This window comes from Argiope bruennichi, chromosome 1 (assembly GCF_947563725.1).
Source record: "Argiope bruennichi chromosome 1, qqArgBrue1.1, whole genome shotgun sequence".
Classification (NCBI taxonomy): domain Eukaryota; kingdom Metazoa; phylum Arthropoda; class Arachnida; order Araneae; family Araneidae; genus Argiope; species Argiope bruennichi.
Genome location: NC_079151.1, coordinates 5,086,189 through 5,113,848, shown reverse-complemented (window position 1 = coordinate 5,113,848; position 27,660 = coordinate 5,086,189). Strand labels below are relative to the sequence as shown.

General features: G+C 29.7%; 1 protein-coding gene across 1 annotated transcript; it reads left to right on the top strand.

Annotated features, from left to right (window-relative positions):
• The first annotated feature begins 363 nt into the window (after positions 1-363).
• On the top strand, positions 364-27,015 carry LOC129981012 (serine/threonine-protein kinase LMTK1-like). Its single transcript, XM_056091605.1, has 10 exons — positions 364-568; positions 1,064-1,170; positions 2,394-2,652; positions 4,998-5,199; positions 6,864-6,951; positions 9,142-9,272; positions 20,368-20,452; positions 21,571-21,689; positions 23,083-23,232; positions 23,857-27,015. The coding sequence occupies exons 1-10, from the start codon at positions 553-555 to the stop codon at positions 24,644-24,646; spliced, it is 1,947 nt and encodes a 648-aa protein (XP_055947580.1). The 5' UTR covers positions 364-552; the 3' UTR covers positions 24,647-27,015.
• Positions 27,016-27,660: the final 645 nt, after the last annotated feature.

Here is a 27,660-nt window from a genome sequence, read left to right as displayed (position 1 = left end):
TGGTTTTTTTTTTTTTCATTTTCCCCCTAGTTGTTTAGAACCTTGCTATAGTATTTTATTTTCACAATTGTGATCTTATGACATTACCTGCAGAAAAACATTTAATCAAGCATTTATCATCCCGCACAATAAAATGAAATTTAAGAGTCAATATATTCATCTGCTAGCTATTTAAACAAATTTTATACTTTTCATAAAAATAGAAATTACATTTTAGAATTTCTGTGTAATTAAATGAGTAACTATTCACAAACATCACGTGATATAATAAAAATAATTGCATTGGAGCTGACTTTATTTCTCACTTTTTGGCAATATTGGAAATATTGTGACATATTTATTATTTTATGAATTGTACGCCCATTTGTTTTCGATGAGTTGGGTATTTGCTGAATGATCTTATGCGCTTGCTGAATTATTTAGAGATAATACTCTTAAAAATTGATCTCCTATTTAAGTAAATATGGAGAAAAATATTAAGCACATCCTAGGCCCTTTAAAATTAACCTATACGTGAATGGCAATTTAAACGTAATAGAATAAAAAAGAAATATGACTGCCCACGAAGGTAAGACTTTTTTGTTTACTCACCGGTTCTGTGAAATTCATTGAAAGTGATTTAATTTTTTTTACTTTGAAAATTTTGAATGCTGTTTTCCTAATTATACGTTTTGTTAAATTTCCTTTTTGTATGAATAGAATTTTTTATTTGATATTTTAATTATTAGCATTGGAAATAGTGAATTAAAATTTTATTTTACAGTGATTATCATATGTAGTGAAAATCTATACAATCTTCCAAACAGAATTCCTTTCCATTATGGAAAGAAATTGTATTTTAAAGCGTTTTATGTTTGCTCTCTTAATCATTTAGGAACACAACAAAATGGACTGTAATTTGTGTTCTTCAGATTGTAATTTTTTTTTGTCTTAACTACACTTCAAGCTTCAAATTATACTTGTAAATAATTGTATACTTGTACTAAAGTATACTTGCCTTATTTATTTAAAAAATCTGGTATACTGACATTGATTCTTATTAATGTTTTCATTATTATTTTAGGTGCAGTTGATCCATCTGTGATACTCATTGCTGCTAGTGCTGTTGGAGTCACTACAATCATTGTAGCTTTCCTAGGATGTATGTGGTGTCGAAATAAATGGAAAAGGGTATGATTTGAGAGATCTGATGTATATAGTTTTTTCTATTCCAGCAAGGAATTGGTTTTGTATAATTAATAAAAATTTAGCATTCTGAATAGATTGCACTATTACTCTTTTGTTATGTATTTATCATTACAAAGAATAGTCTTCATTCATTTTACCAAGTTTATGTATGAATTACTTAAAATTCTGTTTTATTTTTTTTTCTTCTGAAATCTGGTATTGCTTGAATAATTTTATTAATTTACTGCATATAATATTTTAAGATTTGATAAATTAAAACAATTTTTTTTCGATATCCATTTTTTAATAATGTTAATTTCTCCTCCTTCCTTTCCCTTTTTTTTTTTTTTTTTCTTTTTTTTTCATATATTTTGGATTTTGAAATAGTTTATTATGAAACAAAGTTTAGAACTATATCTCATTATTTCAGACTACTTTGAAATTTTGTGGAAGGTATATGTAGTAAATGTTTGTTACTCCCCCCCACCCCACCCCACACACACAATATTCTTTTTTTCTTAGTCGAAAAAAATATAATGTTAAAAAATAAGAGATTTGTGTATTGTATGTGCATTGAAAAGTAAATTAGCATACTTTTCAGGAGAGAAATCATTTGTAGATTCACATGATTCTCTAAATAATTAAAGGGTGGTTTGTTTTTGTTTTTTTGAATTCTTTACTTTGGAAATAAATAAAACCTTTATTTCCCATATTTATGGAAGATAAAAGAAAATTTCTTTATATTTTAGGGAAAACTGTGCTCATCAAAGCATTTTGTACTTTAAAATTCCAACTTGTTATTGATATTCCTATTAACTAATAAAAGTCAAATAGAAATTATATTGAAATCTTAGTGTAATGTCATTTATCCTGTCACTAGCAATATTTCTTCCTTGTTGTAAAAATCTAAATGCTTCCTTTTGGGTATTATTTAAAATCCTTTGCTAAAAGCAGGAAATTCTTTTTGTATTATTTGATGTTCATTTGAAGATTAATGTTTATTATAAGTATAATGTTTAGTGGTTGCATTAAAAGTTCAGTTAAATGGTTGCATTCGTAGTATGTTCAACTTAAAGCATTTTTGGAAAATAATAAATTGCATGCACTAGACAATGAAATTGAAATTATAAAACTTGTTTCCTGGACAGCCTATTTAAATATGTGTTTGTATCTTTAATGTTATATATTTTTAAATTCTTTAATTGTAATAAATATCTTATTTCCAGCTGACTCAAAGGCATTATCAATTGTCTGAATGTAATCGAGGAACATCCATCCCTCCTCCCCAAAATCTAACTGAATTTACCATCTTCCCACCTCCATCAAGTAATCAGTTCAGCCTTCCCACTGGTATCAGTCCTGATGAAGTTGTTTTTGAGCCACTTCCTGAAATTCGCAGTCGAATGCTTGCATCTACAAGTGAAAACATTCGACCAGCTCGCTTTACTGGCTCATGTGAAAAGATATCACTTCAAGATTGGTTTGGTGAGCAATTTAAATGTTGTACATAATTTAATCATTTTATATAATTTAAACATTTATAATATTTATAAGACCTGACTTCCTTTTTTATTTGTAATCTTATTAGATATTAACTTTTTGCTAATATATTTCCAGTCTAATTTACAATTAGCTTATAAAATCATTATTACAATGAAATATGCAAGCAGTAGAGGCGATGAAAAATCTTTATAACTTATTCAATTCTTTTGTGATAAATTGCATTATTTTGTGAAATTATCATATCTCCTGTTTCACATTTCTCGCTTATTTTTAGATAACATATTTAACATTTTTAACACAGATAACATTTTTAGATAACAATTTTAAGATAACATATCCAAATTTCAGAATATCTATAATCTTAATTAAATGTTTTCATTATTTAGTATGTTTAATTTAGTTTCATTATATAAGTACATTCTAGAAAATAAGATGGTTTAGTTATGTAATGTAAAATATGCAATATTTATTAGAAAAACAATTCTGTTACATATTCGAAGCTTTCTTCATTTCTCTACCAATAATTTATGGTATTTAGTTACAAGCTTCAGAATCTCCTTGTTTCATTTTCTACTACCAGTTTATTAAGACAGGTATTCACTGCATTCAGACAAAGGAAGTATGTTTGATGCAGTATTCTTTGCATTGGCATGCTTGATATGATTTCATACAGATGGAGATGCTTCTTGGTTGGATTGTGACTAGTGATAAGACCTGGGTGTCTTGTGGCACCTCATAGAGCAAGTGTTAATCACGTAATTGGCTTCTTTCATCACTTCCCATCCAACAAAACTTGAAAACTATGGCAAGCTATCCAAAATGAGAGGCAAGGAATGATTTCTGGAGAAATTCTTTTTTACGTTAATGCCTGTCCTCACACAGCTACTTCAATTTAAGAATTTCTAAATCATTTCATATTGGAAATTTTTGGTAATCCACCCTATAGCCAGGTCTTGCTCAAATGTTTTTAATCTTTCCTTAAATGGAAAAAATTTTGGGGCAGTAATTGATTTTAAAGTGATGAGTTGGAGAGTGCAGTCACCACCAGGCTTTATGAACTGGTGGCAGAAGAGTACAAGATACAGCAAATGTTTAATGTAGGAGGTGGTTATGTAGAGAAGTGAAGGAAGTTTCAGATATGTAACAAAATTACCTTTCCCAATATATATAATTTTGAATAACTAAGCTGTCTTCATTTTCTGGATGACTGATATTTTTATTTAACTGAAGCAGGAAAATGGAATCTCAGTATTGTAATATGTACAACTAAGTCAGAAATGCTACTGGGCATCACCAAAATTGAATTCAGTTGTAAATAACCATATGAAACTCAATTTACACCATTGTTTCATTATTTTAATTGCATTCTTTTAACATCTAATTATTCTCTAATGTGTTAAATAATGTCTTAATACGTTTCTGTTCTTCTGATAAGCATTTCATTTATAATTGGATACATAATTATCTGTTTACAAGTTCAGATATTTATTATTATATTAGTTGTTAAAACTATAGCTTGAATATTTCGGAAGCTATAGTTTTAACAACAATTTCTCAGTTTGAAATCTTTATCTTATAACAGCTCTGTAGTTTACTAGTATTTATATTCTGTTAAAACCATTAGATGTATATGCAAGGCAAGTCCAATTCTATATGGAAGTTGTGAAGTTACTCTTGAAAAGTTTAAAGTTATTTAATTTATTATTATTATTATTGTTTCTCTTCTGCATATGATTACTTTAAATTATTAATGCATTGTTTGAATTAGGATTGTTTAATATCAGTTTTTAAAAAGTTCGCTATCTATTTGTTGAACAATTATTGTGAGATATATTTTTTAATTCATGTGGTTTTAAGATTTCATAACTAAAATTATATTAAAAAAATTTAAAATTGTTGAATTTCTAATTGAGCTTTTAGAAATGTTTTTAATTAGAGAAGCCAATAAATAAGCATATATTGAACATACATTTCATTTGTAAATTTTTCTTTTCATTGATTATCTGTTGGAGGTAGATGATAATAATAGATTTGATACTCTATTTATACATTATAAGAGACAATAATTTAAAGATTATTAATACTGAAGTACATTTTTAAAAATTTGTATTAGAAAAATTTAGTATTTTGAAATATATTTAGTTGCTCAATTCTTCTGTGTCTTGAATGCATTCATGTAACCTGCTTAATGTTGATGGCTCTTTAGGAATCCAGTTGTCCTTAATGTTTATTACACTTTTTGACTAGTATTTTACAGGTATCGGAAAAACACAATTTATATACTCAAGTTGAGGTGAATTGATCTGTAGTCTTGAACTTATTTTCAGATGAATATCAAATAAATTTCCCAAGAAACCACCTGAAATATTTTAGAGAAGTTGGTCCAACATGGTATGGGCAAGCAGTTGAAGGAGAAGCTTGTAACATTAAAGAATCTGAAGAAACAACGAAAGTAGTGGTTAAAATACTTAGAGTCGATGCTACTTCAACAGAATTGATGCAGTATTTGCAGGAAACACGTCCATTTAGGTAATATTTATTTCCTTCCACCCTTTCTTTTTAAATTACTTTTGTGTAGTTTATTGAAACAGAATGTGGTTTCTTAAAATGTCTTTAATACCTTAAAAGGTATTTAGGCTAAATATTGAGATTTCAGAAACTGGACAGCTCTTTATAATCTTTAGCTATTTGTTCTTTTGTATGCTGTTTTGCACTAATAGCTAAAATGAACCCAAAGCCATTTTGCTTTGAAATTTGCATTCATGATTTGGATAATTGCAGGAAACTGTTTATCTAGAAACATTGAGGTTAAAGTAAAATGCAAATCTTTGCAATTCAGACATTAATATATGTTGAGTATAATTGTTTATTGTGGAAACAATAAAACAGTTAAAAATATCCGATTATATTGGGCATTTGTGTTTAAGGGCAAAGCAATTCTACAAATATCATGCTTATTTGTAGCATTGTTTGTTTTATTTTAAAGAATTAATTTTAATATTTTAAAATTAAATTAAATTTTAGCCTCATCAAGACCTTCCTGTGGAGAATGAAGTGCTCTCATATGGCCGAACATTCCGCAGTGGAGCATTACCGTGGGCCCACACAATTTTCTCTATTAAGCCAAATTTTACAAAAAAAAAAAAAAAAACAAAAAAAACATCATTTTAATGTTATGTCTTTAATTTTACAAATTACATTTGTAATATGCTAATATATATTAATATGAAGACTATAATATTAATAGAAAGGAATGAAATAAGCAAAACACTCAACTTTTAACTATACCCAAGAAAACAAATACCATACACATTAAAACAAAGTTCTGAATATAAAAGTTGTATAATATTTCATTCTCACCTCCAGCAGCAGTCATCTGAATGGACTTTCTCATATTCTTCTAATGAAAAAAAACCAAAGCAATCAACGAGAATGGAGAACTGAATTCCTTTAAATCACATATGCATGCTTAGAGAGCAGTTTGTTTATACCAATAAATCTATCAAATCTAGAAATGCAGAACAAAATCCAATGCCTGCCCGCATATGAAGGTCAAATGCCATACAATTAGACTGTTAAGTATTTTATTCTTTTCGTAATGGGAAGGCAAAATAGAACTGATAAAAAAAAATACAAAATACTATATAGTGATCCTGAAACTGCAAATTACAAATTTATTCCTCCTACATAAATTAACAAGCATTTTATTCTTTCCTCACTCAGTTAAAATATAAATAAAATCCCACAGCAAAATAAATAATGGCCCTTTAAATGCCCATTCCTCTGAAAAGAGCAGAACACATGCATTTATTTGTTTAAATACCCTGGATCAAGTAAAAAAAATTTAAAAATAAAATTAAAAAGCTCAGAATCGAACGTGTATATTGAAGGTCAACACTCTGTGAAGTATACTTCGAAATTATAATGGACTTCAATCGCCATTTAGTGTTATCAAAATTCCAAATAGAAATCACACTAATGTGATTATGGGCCCATTGAGACGGAAAGGCTCGGCTCGTATATGATACCCTGGGCCATGAAGGGAGAATCGCGTGATCATGGTCCTGAATGGGTTAATGATTAAAAGTTATTGAATTTAGTTATCCTGTATTTTGGATCAGTTATCAAATAAAGTGATAAAACAGTTTGAAGGGGAAGTGGTTCTGTATTGACTATGGATTTTTATTTTTCAGAGATTTGCAACATCCTAATCTATTGACTTTGCTGAATCGGTGTCTGGAAGTTCATCCATTCTTACTCATCATGGAACATTGTGTTATGGTGAGAAAATGTGTAATTTATTCGTGTCTAATCTTTTTCTTTTTGTAAAAGCTAATTATTTTATGTCTTATGTAATAAATATTTAAATTTTATTAAAAATAATTAATGTAATTGATTAAATTCAAATAGTGTTGATAAAAATATTAATATATTGAAATTGGAAAAGTATTTATTTTCCCTTGTTTCATATTACAATGCCTCTAAAATCTTTTTTTTTTTTTTTAATTAAATGAGATCATGAATGAATGATATAAAGTGTTTAAAAAATGCAATAAAAGTGGGGGTTTTTCCCCCCCAAAAGTATATTACTGAAATTCCTGAACAGAACACAACTGCAGTTGCAAGTGTTCCTTGAAAATGATATAATTGAGATTTTTAGTAAATGTTTTAGATCAGATCATTTTTCAATTCAAGAGGGTAAGACAAAACAGTATATACATAAGTATATTTATGGCAGTTGCAAAACCAAATAGCAGAGACTTGAAATTCTAACTTCACTTTATTTCATCCATTAGGCATATTATGTACAAGAAGCGGTAATGAAATTGATATCTGTTTACATCATGATGCAAGAGCAAAAGAGATCAAAATTTTTCTATTCACTGGTTTTACTATGAGATTTTGATAGGGATTTCTTTGATATGTATAGTCTTAAAGCAGGGAACTGTAGGTATCTTTAAAAGAATATGGTAAACATTAAGGATTTTTATCCCTTCACTTGGAGTGTGAGAATCTGCTGAATTAGCAGTTTTATAGAATGTATGTTGAATTAAATTTTTAAGAGTGGAATTGAATCAGAAAATAAGAGAACATTTTAGAGTGAAGTTAATATGGGCTAAATTAAGGTTAAAAGGAAATTAATTAGGATTTAAATCAGATTTTTATAATATCATTATATATATACACACTTACATAATTGTGATATCTTAAATTGGGTTCTCTTAAGATCATTGACCTTTGGCATTTTGCTAGTCTTGCCACTTTATAATTATATCATTGCCTGAAGTTTGGATTGGAATTGGATGAGTGTCTTGGAGTTAAAAAGCTGTACTTGCATGTTATTTTCATTTATATGAAATGGATTTGAAAGTGAAATGAATTTGAAAATAGAATTGAATAATTACTATATTGAAACTCAAAGCATTCATTATTTCAGTGGTATCTGTGCCTGCAGATTCCATAAGCGAAAGTTTTCAATGAGTACTGCATGGGCTTAATATTCTGTGGACTACTTTTAAAATTTAGGAAGCTCTGTCAACAGATATCTTTTATATAAGCAGCAGTTTGATAAATTTTACCTCTTTTCTTTGAAAATTTTTCTCGGTGGCGGATTTATCTCTTATACTGTTCCTATGTTCTGCATCATCTGATGCCTACTTGTAATTATTAAAAGAAACTATATTTAATAATGGGGATCCTCCAAGAATCATACTGGTTTTTAACTAGAAAATCATCTCCTTTTGCTAGAATTTCTAAACCTTTGTTCAAGATAACTTTGAGAATGTGCATGCTCATTTTGAGATTACACTTTGAGCTCATTTATTATAAATGCCAAAGTAAGTTCATTTTTTTAAAGCAAATTAGTTCTCAAATGATGAGGAGTGATATTTTTATCTTTTTTTAGTTTAGCATTGTGATGCTTTTTATATTTGAATGTAATTAGGCCTCATATATAATATTAAGAAATAAAATTAAATCATTATTACATTATCTTCACAGTGGTAATTTTTAGATTATACTTTTGTCATGTGTTAATGTAAAATTACAAAACTATATTTTAGCTGACTTACTTATTGAACTATATTTGGAATCTGCTGTGTAGCAAATTTTTATGCTTTTCAGTGCTATTTTAATTAACAAAATACATAATATGCTAATTCCTTCCTATTATTAGAATAATTGTATCCATGTATTTTTATATCGAGACAATGTGAGATTTTTTTGCCTAATTTTCTTCATTAGTATTATTGATGAATAGGAATTCGATCTGTGTTTAGTTTTGAATGTTTCATGTTATATATTATTTGGAACTTTCAAAGAATATTTTTTAAATAAATTTTTAAAGCATGCTATGGTTTTTATTTGCATTAATTGCTGTTTGTTTATTTATGTAAATTTCTGTTTACTTTATTTTATTAAATTATTGTATGTTTTCTACTTCTTTTGTTTAAATTAAATGCAATTTTTTAGGACTTAAAATCTTATCTGATAGAGCAACGTAAATCGCCAGAGACGCTTCTGAAAAATGGAATATTGCTACGTATGGCTTGTAATTTGACATCTGCTCTTCAATATATGCATGAACGTGGTTATATTCATATGTATGTTGATTAAGGATTTATGTTGTTTTATAGCATGTTTTATTATCCACTTTTGTTTGTTTATTTAGTGCTTATAATGTACAAATCAAGCGATACTTCATTCATTTTATAATCTTTCCATTTATCTGCTAAGAAATATTGCTAAAAATTGTTTGTTCAGTAAGCATATATGAAATTTTAACAATGATTATAGTTCATTACAATTTAGTAGTATTAGAAAGTATATCATTGAATTCCACAATTATTGCTTTAAATATAAAATTTATGTAATATATTGATTTTTTTAAGCATTTCTATTCAAACATGTTTACTATTCTTTATATATATTTATAACAATTAAGAAAAGCCAAAGAATCTTTCTCTCGTATCCAGTCTTTCACAAAATTTTGGTTTCATATGAAAGATAGTGGATTTTTAATATGTCCCTGGTGATCACTAGCCCATCTTCACCTGCCATTTCCAAAAGAAATACTGCTTCATTATTCATTCTTTATGGGAAGAACTTGCAACAGAGTATCCTAGCCCAATTTCAAAAGTTCCTTTCGTGTAAAAACCAATTTTTAGAATTTTTATTTCATACTAGCTCTCTTTGGCAACCAGCCAGTTCACCAATCTTAATGCTCGTTAAAATTTTAATAATTCAATATTTTATGTAACTCCTATTTTAATAGCTTCTTTGTGAAAATATTTTAAAACTTCAAATTTTGATAGTCATATAATTCACTCATAATATTATAAAGGCCTTCAGCCATAATGTAATATGTATCTTCCTAATTTTCTATTAGCGCCCATAGAATTTATGCTTTAGATTAAAGTGGAAATGATTAAACTGTAATTAATATAATATTTTTTACTGAAACAAATCATTTTTTTAATAATATAATTACTCAAAACAGTCACTGAGCATTTAAACTTTATGGGCACTAAAGAATATCTTTCTTAATTTATGTAATATCTCAAAGTTTTCAACAAAACTTTCTCGGCTTCATCATGAGCAGATCGATTAATTAACAATGTTTAATTTTAAATGCATCAAGCACTAAGAAAATAAACAATCTTTTAAAATAATTGGTCGAAAACAGGTTTTGAAAAAACTACTTAAAAAAAACGGTATACTTAAAACTATAACCATATACAAAAAATATGTAAAATAAATACAATTTAATTACAAAAGCACACTACTAATCTAAAAATAATTTAAATGAAGTCCAAATCCGTTGAAAATAGTTGTCAACAATCTGAACACAATGTGCATGCGTGAATTTTCACTCCAGTTATTGTAACGCAAATGCGTGAATTTTCTACGCCAATTGGGTAATGCTCTGCAGATTAGAAATTTTTAATTTCCTTTATTCTGTTTTATTTTAATTCAACAGTACTTCAGAATGAATCTGAAACATCGATTAATTAACAATGTTTAATTTTAAATGCATCAAACATTAAGAAAATAAACAGAATCGTTTGAAATAATTGGTCGAAAAATGTTAACCTTAGCCTCATTACTGTTGGGGAGGGGGGGACTGAAGCCTTACTCATTTGGCAGTGGGGAAATAAAGTATTTTTGGTGGGAAAGTTGGTTTTTAATTAATAATTAAAATTCTAACTAAAAATTCAAAAAAAGGGCCCCAGGTGCACATTCCCTACCTCCAAGGTATACATGTACCAAATTTGGTACCTGTAAGTCAAACAGTCTGGCTTGTAAAGCACCAACGCACTCACAATGAGCTTTATTATAAGTATATAGATGAAGCTCATGATCACTAGATATACCATCAGCTGTTGTCTTCTCCCCAATGCTCTCCATTTCTGAAAAAAAAAAAAAAAATTAACTATGCATTTTCTATAAGAAAAAATCTTGACAGAGTTCTGTCTCATCCGTTGTGCCTATTTTGAATGATTATTATTTCCCATATGAATGCTCATGACTTTTGAGTATGTCATAAATGCCCTATCTCTTATCTTCCTCCCTTCCTCTTCACTTGAAATAATATTGCAAAATGAAATTGACTTAGTCCTCATCTTCATCAAATAAACTGATTTTGTAAATTTTCATCTTTAAAACTGACAATTTCTCCTCTTTAAAGTATAATTAATCAATAAAAATACTTTACAATTACTATGCAAGTTTAATTAAAATAATAGAAAGTATTTTTTGACTTATATTATTTTAATTATTTTTATGATAAGATGTTACACACCAAAATTGATTGATATGATTATTTGCTGCTCTTAACAGTCATTGTCACGGTTTGACATCGAATCAGATAATATTCTTATTCAGATACTTTCATTAAAGAATCTGCTTTCGATTTCTTGGATGAAAGGGCATTTGTTTATGGCGTAAATATAAAACTCAAAGCCATTCTCAAAAGTAAACACAACCTCTTTTAATGAATTCCAAACTATATATATACATCTTTTTTAACACCGTTGCCATTCGGAACAAAACAAAAGCTGAAACATAGACAATATTAATAGATATAGAGAATCAACGCCACATCCTCCCACCTAAGTTAATATTTTACATTAAAACTTTAACTTACACATAGTTACAAGAAAGATATATAAAATTAACAAAATTAAAATTGTTCACAAGTCCAGTCTTTTAGGTATTTTGACCGTACGACCTGTTCTAGTCTTTTGAAACTGTGGTTCAAAGCTTACATCACACACATTGTTAGAGCCAGATTCTTTACAGGTTTCCAACTTCTTAGTTGAAAAGTTCTCAACAATAAGATCATCATTAGAGACTTCTAGTGGATACAGTCTCTGAGTTGGTCTTAGTAATTCTCCATTTGCCGTTTTAAGTCTCACAAGTCTTGTTACTCCATCTTGACCTGGAATAATCTCTATTATTTTCCCCAGTGGCCAATTCAGTCGCTTGGTGTTGTCACTTCCTATCAATACAACATCACCGATATTCACTTTCACTGATCTTGTCTTATCCGATTTTTGAATAAGTGCTCCTAGATATTCGGATCTGAATCTTTTTCGCAGATCCTTTTGTAAGTTTTCTCTGTATTTGACTCGTTTATTCAGACTTCTGTGTCCAATATCATCAAGATCAGGAACACCACTTGTTTGAATGTCTTGAAGAAATAGAGATGGACTTAAAGGCATCAAAGTAACATCATTTTCAGTAACATAGGTCAATGGACGGGAGTTGATCACTGCTTCACAGTCGCAGAGAATGGTGATCATTTCTTCAGAAGTTAAAGAAGCTCTTCCTAGTACTCGCCTCAGTAAACTCTTGAGAATACCTATTAATCTCTCCCACCAACCTCCCCACCATGAGGCAGTTGGTGGATTAAACTTCCATTGCATTGGTGATATAGATGTATCATCAATAATCTGCTTCCAGTTTAGATCTCGTAGCGCATTTGAAGCTCCTACAAAGTTAGTTCCATTGTCACAGTAAATTATTTTACTTCTTCCTCTGCGGGATATAAATCTTCTAAGGGCTAGTAAAAAACTCTCAGTAGACATGGACTCAACCAATTCTAGATGCACTGCCCTGTATATGGCGCAGGTGAATAAGCAAATCCAGGATTTGGTGTTACCTTTTAAGATCACTGGACCAGCAAAATCAATGCCACAAATTTCAAATACAGCCGCTTCTCGGAGTCTGTCGTTTGGAGGGGTTGCTGTGCAAACTTGCACGCTTTTTGCAGAAAATCTTCTACATACGGTGCACTAATTAATCAGAGACCTCACCGTTTTTCGAGCATTAAGAAGCCAAAATCTCTCTCGAAGAATATTTATTAAAATTTGTGTACCAGCATGTGCATTTTTCTCGTGATAATATCGTATTAATCTCTTGACCACCTCATGATCGGACGGAAGAATAGCTGGAGTTTTAAACTCTTCTGAATCCTGTCGAAAGGTAAGTTTCGTTTTTAGTCTGAGGATTCCACTCTGATCCTTAAATACTCCTAAAGTTTTTAATTTATTATCTCTCTCGTCTACAAAGCAATCCTCTTGAACCATTTTGATTAATAACTTCTCGGCTTCAAAAATTTCATCAAAATCAAGGTCTCCATGTCTTTTCTTAATTTTTTCAGCTCGACAATTAAAGGTAAACCTTAGAATCCAGGCAATTAGATGAACTATTTTCTGGTATTTCGAAAAATATTTGTAATACCAGTCTTCCTTTGGAACAAAACTTGTAGAAATCAAACTTCTTGTCACAGATGAAACTATGGTCTTTTTCTTTTCCCGAACAATCTCGTTTTCATTTAAGCTTAGATTTCCTTTTGGCCAATCCTCTTTAGGCAAGTAAAGCCAACTTGGTCCTAACCACCAGTTAGATTTCAATAAATTTTGAGCTAAACAACCTCTACTCGGGAGATCAGCAGGATTCATGGAACCAGGGATATGTCTCCAAGAACTTTTATTTGTTAACGCTCTAATTTCCTTCACTCTATTCTGGACAAAGACATTCCAGGCTTCTTCTCTCATAATCCATGTCAAGACAGTCGAAGAATCAGTCCAGAAGTAAACTTCTTCACTCTGTATCTCTGACAAAATGGAAGTTGAAAGTCTTGCTGAGACAGTAGCTGCAAGTAACTCAAGTCTAGAGATAGTAATCCCTTCCTTTCCTGTTGGTGAAACTCTACTCCTGGCTTGTATAAGTTGTACTTTAACTGAATCACAAGTCTGTATTCGGATGAAAGCAGCGACAGCATAAGCATGCTTACTAGCATCACAGAAAATATGTACTGAAATATCTCCACTTGCAATCTCTGAACCAAAATATCTTGGAAAACGGATTTTCTCTAAACAGTCAATATCTTTTAGCCATTTTAAAAATGTATTTTTCGTAATTTTATCAACTTCTTCATCCCATGTTATTTTCTGCTTCCACGCTTCTTGAAGCAATAATTTAGGATGACAGGACAACATATACCAAGAGGATCGAACAGTCTATGAGCTGTAGATAAGATTAATCGCTTAGTTACTTTTTCAAAGCATAATTCTTTTACACTTGCAGTATTAATACGTAGAGTGTCAGATTTTTTATTCCATACCAGGCCGAGCACATTTGTATCGGCAGAAGTATCAGCATGGACATCACTGAACTCCCACCCTCTAAGCTCGAATTTTTTCTCGGCCACTACCTCAGTCGAAACGTTAATAAAACGATGTAGTTCTTTTTCATTTTTAACGCAACTAGCACAATTGTCGACATAAAAACTATGCTCAAGTTTTTGAATGACATCTTTTGGATACGAAGATTCTCCAGTTCCTGTTTTTTCCAAAACAGTTTGTAAATGAAGCTGAATAGTAGAATTTAGAAGAAAAGGGCTACTCGATACACCAAAAACTACACGGCAATGTCTGTACTCTTTCAGCTGACCATCATTACCAATCCACAAAAATCTCAAGTAATCTCTATCCGTGGGTGAAACACCTATTTGTAGAAAGGCTTTTCGGATGTCAGCAATAACACCGATCTTCTCTTTTCGAAATCGGGTTAAAATACTCGGAATCTGCTCTATTAGATTCGGCCCCTTCTCAAGACAATCATTAAGACTAGGAAATCCCTTTGCCTTGGCCGAAGCGTCAAAGACATGCCGGATTTTTGTAGTGCTATTCTCCTTGATAACTGCTCGATGGGGCAGATAATGTACTGAAGCCTGATCATTTTTGGCAACTTCCTCAATTACTCCCTCCTCAAGCCATTCCCTAAAAACATTCTCATAAGCTTCATAATTAGACTCGGTTTTAAGACGTTTAGCAGTCTTGTTCAGTCTTCCCTTTGCTAAATCAAAATAATCTGGGAGTGGTGGATGATCTTTCAACCAAGGCAAATCTACTTCAAAACGATCATCTACCAAATGAACTGTATTTAGAAAATGCATTCGAGCAGCTTCTTGTAACTCGATCTGGCTTTTCTTCACAGATGGGTCAGTTATGCCAAGAGTATCCAAGGACCATAAGTCTGTTATTGTCTCTGCTGTAGATAACATGGACTGAACTAATAAAGATGAACATTCACTTCTCGCAGTATCAGTTATTCGTCCCATTACAGACCACCCAAGTTTTGTTTCAATCGCTACGAGTCCACAAGCCATTTCACGATAACCTCCTGTCATGAGCTTCCCAGCTACATCAGCTCCGATAAGGATTTCAATAGGATCTTCACAATTATCCACAATATTTACATTATAAGCAGCTAACTCCTTCACGCAAAACTCATTCACAGTAGGTGGCACAGTTTTACAAATAATTTGTTGACTAAGAACTTTAAAATTACAATTATAATTCTCATGTACACTCGATAAATACAAAGTATATACATCATGTTTACATACCCCAGTATGCTTGCCACCAAATAGGGAGTGCTGCAAATATTCACAGCTGGTAGGCTCATAGCTCATTTCTTCAGCTGTAGCTCGTAGTAAATATGACCGCTGTGAACCAGTATCGATAATAGCTCTTGCTACACGTTTTTTCCCGTTGCCTCTAATTACACCTTTGAATGTCTGCAGGACTACGTTTGGATTGGTAGACAAGTTGGAAAGAGCTTGATCCATTTCAGAACTACTATCAGTTCTCTTATCAACTTCAAGCGATTCTTTGTCTTTAGACTCAGATATCGGATTCATTTTTCTACACAGAAGAATGTGGTGTTTTTTGCCACAACACAAACAACTAGCTCTGACATTACAATCTCTGACAGAATGTCCAGTTTTTAAGCATAAAAAACAATTATGAGATTGTTGAACAATTGCCTCTCTTTGCTTCAAGGGCATTTTCCTTACTTTAAAACAATCTCCAGAATAGTGTGCATTAGAACAAAATATGCACTGTTTTGACACTTGCGACGAAGTCAAAAGATCAGTTGCACTAGGTGCCTCATAAAACTTTACATTCCTAGTTTTATTTTCACTCATTTTTTTATCACCAGAAAATTTATTATATTTCACTTCCGCTTTCGGTTTAGAAGCGTTGAAACTTCTAGAAGCAAGAAGAATGCGTTCTTCTGATTCAACCTCATCTTGTAAGAATTCTAAATCACTTTTTTCTATTTTAGTTGAATTTTGATCGGAATCATTCGTGTTCGTTTCACGAACTCTACGATGAGCCGATCTATAACGCTCCCAAGCAATCAAAGTTTCTTCGGGTAGCGATGACTCAACTAGAGGAAATAACATAGCAGCATATTTCTCCCTAGTAACTCCTAATAGTTCAAGTGAACGTAGTTTACTCTCGAGTTGATCAAACAACTTTCTTAATGAGTTTTTTGAACAGTTCTGTTTTTGAAGAACTAATGCTAGTAAATCTCTAACATATACTTGAATTAATAATTCTTCTCTGCCAAAACGCAATTTTAATTGTTTTAAAGCTTTTTCATAGCTATTACCACCTGGAGGAAAACTCTTAATTAATTCTTCGGCAGGACTACCTCGTTCCATTGCTTGAGATAGATATGAAAATTTATCGTGAGAATCGATATTAATGTCCTCATCAATTTTTTGAAACTGTCCCCAAAAATATAACCAATTGCGTACATTACCGTCAAAAGTAGGTAATTTTATTTTTGGATAATTTAATAAGGTATTCGTACCAATATTAAAACTTTCATTTTTAGAGGATAACTGTTCAATCACAAATGATTCTAACTTTTGTTTTAAAGATCTCCAGCGATCAATGCAAGTTTCCGACTCATCTACTTCTCTCTCGATTTCAGTATCGGAAGTCTCCTCGGAATACAACAACTGTTTAAATTTTTCTTCACATGCCATCATTAATAAAGCTTTCTCCTCAATTAGCTTTAATTTATTGATTTTATCGGCACAACTCAGTTGATTTTCTGCCTTGTCAAAGGAATTGCATGCTATAGTAAACAGTCTTCTAAGTTGCTTCCTATCTTTCAAAACAGTTTCCATAATGAAATAAATGCTGAAATGTTTCGTACTTACTCTTAAAAAGCAACCGAGTCCTGTCACGGACGCCAGATGTCACGGTTTGACATCGAATCAGATAATATTCTTATTCAGATACTTTCATTAAAGACTCTGCTTTCGATTTCTTGGATGAAAGGGCATTTGTTTATGGCGTAAATATAAAACTCAAAGCCATTCTCAAAAGTAAACACAACCTCTTTTAATGAATTCCAAACTATATATATATACATCTTTTTTAACACCGTTGCCATTCGGAACAAAGCAAAAGCTGAAACATAGACAATATTAATAGATATAGAGAATCAACGCGACAGTCATATTATTGGTAATCATGGTAAGCAATCAATACAGTTATATGGATTTATTTTAAAGAAATGATCTTATTGCAACCAAAAATATAATTATAATAATTCATGTAATTATTCTTGTTCTTTTAAGTTACATAATAGTGATTGAGTGTCCCAACTAGTTAATTATACTAGAAAGTGATGAATTTAATTGGCTAAGTTATTGAATTGGATATTCAGTTCATAATTTTCAATATCTCTCGATAACAGTGGTGAAAGGGTAAAGATGACCTTTAATAACATATTGAAGAGGTTGAAAGCTTTCATTTGAAATAAAAATTGATAAAATTCAAATATAAGATATTTATTTAATGATTGGGAAATTTGTCAAGGTTTTTGCTATAAGTATTTTAAGTGTTTTTGAGACATTTTTTGAAAATAGAGTTGAGAGCTGGAGAATATTATTGATGTATCTCCATGTCATCAACTTTCATATATATTTAAAATTCATGTGTACAGTAGCTGTGGCTTGAGGACCATTTCTTGTATTTTGTCAATCATTTTAAATCTGTGGTTGTTGAGTGAGTAGTTATGTCACTGAAAATGGCTAGTGCATATATAAATAAAGTCAAAACATATAGTCCACCTCACGATTGTTGGCGTTCGACTTCAGACGAGTCCACTTCAAAACGGGTTGGAAACAAGACGATCCAAGGTTGCTATAATCATGCGTTGGCGAAAGAAGTTTCCTTCGTGAAGCGTCATTATTTGTTTACGATTGGCTTTGCGAGTGCCTTGCGTTTATTGGTGCTTTTCCGACTTCTTATATTTCTAATCTAAATCCATCTAAATATCAGTGCCATAATGCCTGGGAATCGCATTGTTTCCAAAGAAAGAAAAATAATTATGAATGTTTTGAGGTATTTTGAAAATGAATGTTCTTAAAACGAATTAAGTATCCCACTTTGTCAACGGATCAAAAGAGCTGCAGAAGCGACCGGTGTTTCGACTAGAACACCGTAAAATTGAACATTCATCAGCTTTGTGGCTTCTTCTTCTTTTTTTCTTTTTTTGCATGATTTGCATCCTGGTTTTTCAGTATATATAGCTTTCTCTGTTGACGGTTCTTATGATGCTTAAATATTTTTGATGCTTAAATAGTATAGATTGTTAATATTCAAATTAGAAATTCTTTGTTTTTGATAGAATTAAGACAAAAATATCTCTGAAAAAATGATTTGGTTTGAAAGCTAATGCGTAATAACATGAAATTTCATCTGGCTAATGTAAAACTTGATTAAATAATATTGAATTTTATTATATAAGGCAATAAAGATTTTTCTAAAAATCAGAGAAGCAACAGCTTTTTCTTTCGATTAAATTATTTCAATAAAGTTGCAACACATTTTTTTTTAAACCTTGAATTACTTTTCGGGAGGAAGTAGTTGAGTATTTCACGGAATACTCGAGTATTTTACTGTTTTCTCTTAACTATGTAATCGTATTTATCTAGATGTCATCGATATTGCAGAATAAAATATCACGTTCGAGTTCCTTTCAAATATTACCGATTTGAAGCCAAATCTAGGGGGAGCGGTGTCACCCCTCATCCCCTCCTCTCACTAAGTTCCTGGGAATCTATATAAAGTCTGAAACTGCATATGCAAATACCAGCTATCTTGATTGATTATAGTAATGCTGAATTAACTTAATCATATGATAATTAATTAATTAAATCATAAGATAAATGATTGATTCAGCCATATAACTGTAGTATTATTTCATTCGCCACGACTTTTTATTTTCACAAATATCGTATCATAGAAGCTGAAAAAATAATTAGCTGAATGCTTGAGACAAATCCCCCCGCTAATGCGCCAACTATGGAAACCTTGATTTGCGGCTTGCTTTTATGGCCCTCCCCATTTCCTGCTAATTCGATGTTTTCGACTCAACCGTCGAGCGCCAACAATTCTGAGGTGGACTATATTGACTTTTACTGCTCAGAGTTCGTTGACAAACATTGTGGTTTTTAACAATTATTTCAAGTATCTTTTATTAAGAAACTAGGTTTCCATATAGAAAAGATTATTCTATCATTTCTATTAAACAGAAATATTGTGTATATTTTAAGTCATTTTATGTATTTGTTTGCATTATTTGATTGGATTTTCTGCTTTCTGAATTATAATTTATAAAATCATTACCTTTAAAAATAGTTTGGTCCTGTCTAATTTCTAAAAAAGCTACAAAATTTTAAAATTGTTTAAAGCGACTCATGTTCTCATTTAAATAAAAATAAAATTGTACATGATAAAAGTAATTTTCTACATTATTTTTGCATTACATAAACTTTTTTTATTGGAATTCCATTAAGTGCTAGTATTAAATATATTTTTTACTTCCCAATGTATGATTTTTAGACCACAAAATAACTATAATTGGTTGGATATGTAGTGACTGTAATCATTATAAATATTCTGTTGCTTTGTTCACAAAATTAAAGTATATAGGATTCAGAGAATGTCTTATGCTGGTTGTTTGCTTAATTAAGTATTTGTTAATAAAAGATATGAAATTTTTCATGCTGAAAAGCACGTTTTATTTCAACTAATATATCAGGATTGTATTCAAGAGTATTGAAATGTGTACATTAATAGGTTTCATAGCTATTCTGATGCTTTCCATTTGAGTTCTTCAAATTAAGATTTGATTTTTATTTATTCCAGAATACAAAGCAAATAATTAGAATGCTTTAAGAATTCTTAATTATCGCAACAAACATTACTAATTCATTTAATGATTTTTGTCAATAACTGCAAAAGTTAATTAAATATTGTGTATAATGTTTAATAAATTTTCTTTATAATTGAAGGAATTATTTGAATTGTTCTTTAGGGATGTTGCTGCTCACAATTGCTTAGTTACTTCCGATGGAATTGTGAAGCTGGGAGATTATGGAACAGCTGTGCATTTACATAAAGTTTGTTTGAAAATACTTTTTTTTTTTAATTGTACAATATTTGATATAAATTCTGTTAGTCGAATGTTATTTGTATTTTTAGTAAGCTTTATAAATATTTTTATTCCACTTTTCTTGTCCTGCAAGTAACCTTCGAAAATTTTTATTTAATATATATCTTAGTAATCACTTACATTTTACAATATTTTTAAGTATAACAATAGAAAAACAAAACAATTTAAAAATTTATCTATGACAAAAGTAACGGATTCTTTTTTGGAGCTTTAATATATCCTACGAAAGTTACAGAAACTTTTAAAATCAGCACGTTTGAATTAATAAAATAGGTAGCAGACTTCACTAAAAATCAATCAGGTGTTCAGTAAATAACCTTACCATCAATACAGCTCTACTTAAATATAATTGCACTTTTATTCATTGAATTTGATTGTAAGTAAAAGATTGTTTTAGAGCAATTTGCTGCAATGATTTAAAATTGGGGCAGTTACTTTGGTCTGCACGATTTAAATTGAACCTTGAAAATGTCATTTATTACAATTTAGAAGTCAGGAATAATTATCTGTCTAGCCATCTGTTAATTAAAATTAATATTTTCCCTTCATAATCTTTCCAGCCACTTTATCAAATTTTTCTTTTTGCATTATTTTCTTTGTGCCCAATCGTAACTTTCACCTGGCAGCCCTTGCAGATGGGCACTAAATTTTTAAATTAAGTTTTTTTTCTCCCTTGTGTTTTTTTAACATTTGAAGTTATTTGAAAGTAGAACTACATGAAATTTGATTTGGGTGCTGATATATTATCACCTGTAAAATACGAGAAATGAAATAAGTTTAAAAATAAAATATTTGGAAGTCTATCAAATGAAATACTGCATGTGTGACTTCAGTCTGTCAAATTATCCTATAATGTTCCAGAAAAAATTACAGTAGTTATAAGGCAAAATTCTAGTAGTTACAGTTATTATAAGGCACTATTTATAAGGGTTTTTCTGTTAAATTGTTTTCTTAAGAGGATTTATAATTAAAGCAATAAGTGTTTTAATTTGAGATAATTATGTGATCATGTGCATTGTATTTAAATATATTTCTTCTACTTCACTGTGTTATTATTCTTTTCAGGCAGATTTCTACTGCCTTGGTGATGTTGCTTTTCCTATCAGATGGTGTGCACCTGAAACTTTAATGTGCACAGAAAGTGTCATCGAAGCAAAAGATATCACTAGAGAAGCCAATATATGGTAAAGTATGCCAGGATTCAGTTAATTCAATAGGTCAGTTTTAAAGTAGTCCATCTTATCTATAAGATCTATTTACAGAAGATGCATAAATGAAACTTTACTAGTGAAAATTATGAACTCCATAGTGAAATGGAAGTGGAAATGGTAATAATTATGGCAATTAGTTTTTATAATATTTCTGTAAAAAATTTTAGAAAATAAAGTAAATAATTTTTTAAAATAGAAAAGTAATGGAACTATTCTTTAGTTAAATTTTTAAATCTAAAGCATTTTGAATCATAATAGTAAAAATAAATAAGAATAATCTGAAAAACAATAAATTAATGCTTTTTTAGAATTGCTATGAAACTGATCATACTAAAATAAATATATTTATTTTTTTAGATGGAAGTTTTTTATTTGAGGAGGAAAGCATAAAACAAATTAAATTTAATTAATCGCAACATAAAGATTAAAGTACTTTAAATACACTTTCTTCATATAAAGCTAATTTTACAAAACAATCGGGTTTTTGTTTGTTTAGCATTTACAAAGCTGATGCATTATGATTTTAATAAATTTCAAGAAATTCATATAATTATAGCATACATAGTTATACTAATCACAATAGGGAGAAGCAATTATATAGGGACTGTTAAAAATCATCTAATTACTGTATGCACATAGAAACTGAAATGCAGTGTGTATTACATATGTTGAATATTCACATACTAATTAAGTAAATTATTTCTGAAACTTAATTTAGTTGGTATTTAAAGAATCATATCTGCTTTCAGATCATTAGCCTGCAGAAACTTAAATGACCATTTACAATCAGGATTTTGGTACAAATATTCAAAATGCTTTCTTTTCTATTAAAGTAATTGAAAGATCTTTGATCTTTTTCCAATTTCTTGTTGAGTTACTATTCATGTTTTCTCTCATTAATGATCAATCTATTCAATCAATAATTGTTAAATGAGGCAAGGTGATGAAATTATCCATCAGGCAGATTGGAGCTAGATTAATTCAGTGAAGGGTGATCCTAGTTATTTTCTGAAATGTTATAAACCATCTACGAGGAAAGATAAACAAGGTTGGTTACTTAATATATTATGAAAATATATATATATATATTTTCGAGTTGAAAAAAGGTAAAGATTGGACTTTATGAAAAGAATATTGAAATTTACTAAAAATTATTTAACTCTTTGATATGAAAATAAATATAATTTTTATTTCAGTTCATCAGTGAAAACATTTAGATCTAAATATTTTAAGGTAAAAGTAGCAAAAATTCTTAAAAGTGAAAGATGTAGAAGTAAAAACATTTTTATATTTAAGAATCTTACTTTAGTTATAGTTTTCCCGTGTAAACGGAAATTAACTATATTGAGTAATGTTTCTTTCCTAGGTCATTTGGTGTTGTTCTTTGGGAACTTTTAGAATTTGGAAAATTGCCATATGTGAACATGAATGATAATGATGTTATTCAGAAGGTTTTAATAGAATGCACTGTGAAACTGGAGCAACCAAAGACACCTTGTGTACACAAAGATATGATGTGAGCTTATTTTATTACATTAAAAAAATTTAAAAAGTTTTGTTTATTATGAAATATATTATATTTAGACTTACTCATAAATATGACTCTTGATATATGTATTAAAATGTTACTCTTGTTCTGTGGATTAATAAACAATTTAAGGGTTTAATAGTTGGAAAAAGGCTTTTTAAACCTTTGTTGACATAAGTAATCTGCTTTTAATATTCAACAGATTGTATAATTTGTGCTGATTACTATTACTTACCCTAGATGGCGATATAATCTCTACATAGATAAATAAGAAATCATTTTTAAATGAAAATTGAATATTCTAGCTGAAATCAATAATTTTGACCATGAACTATTTGTATACTTTTTCATTGTTTGTCTAAAAAATAATTTGGACTGGAAATTGTTAATATTTGGCTTCTTGTTTAAGTTCTTCACAATTAAATTAGATTTTTATCCAGCAGCATCTAGTTACTGCTTCAAATATCCACAACACTGCAAGAACTATTTCTATTGTGTAGTAATGCTTCTTAAATTTTCCAATAATTGCTTTCAATTTTTTTAATTTGCTTGTATTTTTCTTTCTCTTTTAAAATATTTCTGCAACATTCCTAATAATTTTCATATTTATAGATACAAAATCATGCAATTTTGTTGGTTGCCTGCATCGTTGCGACCTACAATCCAGAAGGTATCAACTCTGCTTAGTTATTTATACGATAACAGAGATGTTGTTTCTGAGTGTGCCACCTTTGAATCCCGCTGGAACACTCTCCAACCTGTTATTCGTGAACATAATCTCCAGAATGCCCCACCCCATATATCCTTACGATTTGAGAGTGACTTCATGCCCAAGCGGGAAAATGACCTCTCCATAGACTGTGACAGCATGATGTCTTCTGAATTTGATCCTGGTGCTTACGGAGACAAATCTCCATCAAGTAGTTCTTTTTCCATGGGGTATGAGGGTGAACTTGCCCCCGACATATCTCCTAGTCTCCTGAATTTGAGGGGAAGTGTAGAGGATTTGATTGTTGATGATGAAATGAATGGTGAACAGAGTAATAGTGCTTGCACATCTGAGCCACTAAGCTTAGAAACACTTCCTGCAGGTAGTGAAACATCTGATACAGATGCCATTCAATTGAGAATCACAGAAGCTATCCAGGACTTGGATACTATCTTGGCAGAAGAAGTAACTTCCTCTGAGAATTCCCATTGCAATACTCCTGAGAAAAAACCAGAGGGATTGATAAAACTATTGGATGCTGCCTCTGAAGTGAATAAATCAAATGCTGAAAATAGTGAAAAATCCTGCATTTTAACTTTAGACTCGGAGCAGGTTAATGTGCCACAATCTACTGATGAACTTCATAAAAACACTGTTGAAGACATTAAAATTAATGTTGCTGAAACCACCTGAAAGCTATGATGCCATGTAGATTTTGTGTTGAATGATTCTTGCATGTGTTCATTCAAAATCATATATATATTTAAGTCCTTGCATGGTTTGTAATGTTAAACTCAATGAAATGTCAATTTATGTTATTCGAGGATGGTATATAATATTTTGCATAGTCACATGCACAGTAGTATAATACTCTTCAAAGTATGATTGTTTTTCACTCGTTTTTATCTTTTAAAAGAGCACTAGAACTTGAAGTGTTTAATTTATTTTGTCGAAATATCGAATTTAGTATATATGCCTAGAATTCTGTCAATCTTTGAAAGAATGATTTTTTTTTCAAAGTATTCTCGCCGGTTTTTATTTTTTTCTGTAGTGGTTGTTTTAGTTTAATTTAAGCTAACACATGTAAATTGTGAATTGATAAGTTTTTTGTATGGATGTTTGCAAAGTTTGTGGTAATATTAATTGGTTATCATTTGAATAATAGGAAACAGCATTTGAAAATACTTTCTTTTTTACTGATATTTTTTGTTTATTTTTAAATGATTACAGAGAGATTTATGAGACAGCTTGCAAATATTTTATTGGTTTGTTTCATTTCCAAAAATATTTTTAAAACCATTTTCATTAATATTTTTATAACACAAAATTAAACTCCATATATTTTTATAACACAAAGTTAAACTCACATATATTTTTATAACGCAAAGTTAAACTCTTATATATATATATTTATAACACAAAATTATACTCGTATAAAACCAAGCCGAAGAATCGATTCATTTTGCTAATGGTATTATATATGTCTTCTTAATATTCTAATTTTTAAATCATACACTTATTGTATTTTGTAATCTTATAGAAAGTCATAAGTACAATTATTGTGGAATAATTGATAAGAAATTTCTAATTATTGCATTTGGAACTTAATATTATATTAATATGTATAAGTAAAACTGTTGTGCTTTTGAATTAAATTGTAACTTCCAGTCTATTTTGCATGAAAGCTTATTATTCATATTCAGGGTTTGGAGTAAGAATAATTTTTCTTTTGATATAGAAATTTTAACTTTATTGTGCCTTATGTTTTATACTTCCATCCCTTCCCTGTTTCTAAATGTGATTGTAATTAATTAATATTTCAGAGCGCACATCCATTTTTACTACATTAAAGTTAGTGAAAAGCTATTTTGATCCAAAATGTTTAGATAATTACTTTTAATGGTTCTTCTTGAATCTTTTTTACATAGAAATAATTTATATTTTGGATACAAATACTTATTTTTTAAATTTATTATTATTCTCACCATTTATCTCAATTTCCAACCTCTACTGCTTACATTTGTATTCTGTCATATCTGTAGTAAAAATGAATATGAAATGCTAGCACTTGGATATGGTGAATTAAATACTTATCCAGTTTATTTTTTTAATTGTTTTTGCTGTATTGCTGCTCTATTTCTTTTGTAGACTATCCATCCAGAAAGTAACACCTGCAGGTTAGTAGAACTTTTTAGTGAGAGAAAAATGACAGGGTCTTAAAACTTTGAATATGTGTTTAATGTTTATTATTATTTTTGGTTCTTAAACAGATAATAAACCTTTTGCTCTTGTTTTATAATACTTAGATATTGTAGATCTCTGATATGCCATTCCATCGCTATTCTATAATTGAAATACGAATGCTGGTCATTTGATTTGCTCATACTTCCTCTTACCCCCTCCTTAAATGATCAAATATTTTATTTTTTTTATTTCTTAATATGATATTGAATATATTATGTTAATATTAAAAAAAAGCACTAAATTTTTTTAAACCTTTCCTCCTCCTTTTTGAAAGTAAATGTTTGATTGAAGTAATGCAATTTTTAGTTTCTGAATTTAACTAATGACCTGCCCTTAGACCACCTGTATTTTTTATTGTGATTAATTTGTTTGTTGCTGTGATAAAACTAATTAGCATTCCTTGTCATGTTTTATCAGTATACATGTATTGAAGATTTATTATATTGAAACCCATACTATTTTACTTGTGTTTTGGACGAACGATTGTTTCTTTTATATGTATTTAAAAAAAATTTTTACAAATGTTATGATGCCAGTGTATTATCTTCCACTCAACTTTTTAAAGAACATATCACATAACTTTTGTAAAATGCAATTGCTCACACATTGCTTTTAACATTAAAAAAATTTCAGAATGATTGAAATTATGATCTTAAAAAAATGTTGGTCTTTTGAGATATATTGGAGAAGTTATTTTTATGCAGGATATGATTATTGATATCGTTTTTTGTAAGCTTAGAAAGTTGTGATTCATTGTTAAATTATTTGTTTTTGTTAGTGAATAAAGGAGAGTTATTTTTATAATAATTGTTTTATTGTATTAAATCTTCTACTTTCGGCCTTTAGAAAATAATATTCTCCTATGAAACGTTGAGTAACAAACCCACAGTTTTTACTGTATTGATGCATTGTATTTTATAAGTATCGAAAGTAAATTTACAAGCAACAATTGCGAGTTTTCAGTACTAATGAATTCAAACCAGATGTTGAGATAAATTCATTTTGTTACATAATTTTTGAATGAAACTATCATTTTCTTATTAAAATATTAATATTGAAAGAATATTTCAAAAATCCTTGCATTGTTTTTTACATTTACAGCATTAAAATACCCAAGATGTAGAAGAAACCTTCCTGCGCTGTTATGGCGTCATTTTGATAATGTATCTGCAATTCGAATCATTTGGCAGAAGACTTATTTAAAATATTTAGAACTAGATTAAGTTCCGTGAAAAATTTCAACTTCTCATGAATTTTCAATTTAAATTAATTGGAAATTTAAGCTGGAATGTGGAAATCAATAATCCAATTAAGTCAAAGTAAATTTTTATGGCTTAGTCAGGAATAAATAAAAAAAAAATCTTAAATAGTTAATGAATTCCAAAAGGTCCTTTGATAATAATAATAATAATGAAATACTCGAGGAAACTCGACAATCTCAATCATTTAGGGAAGACCTCGAA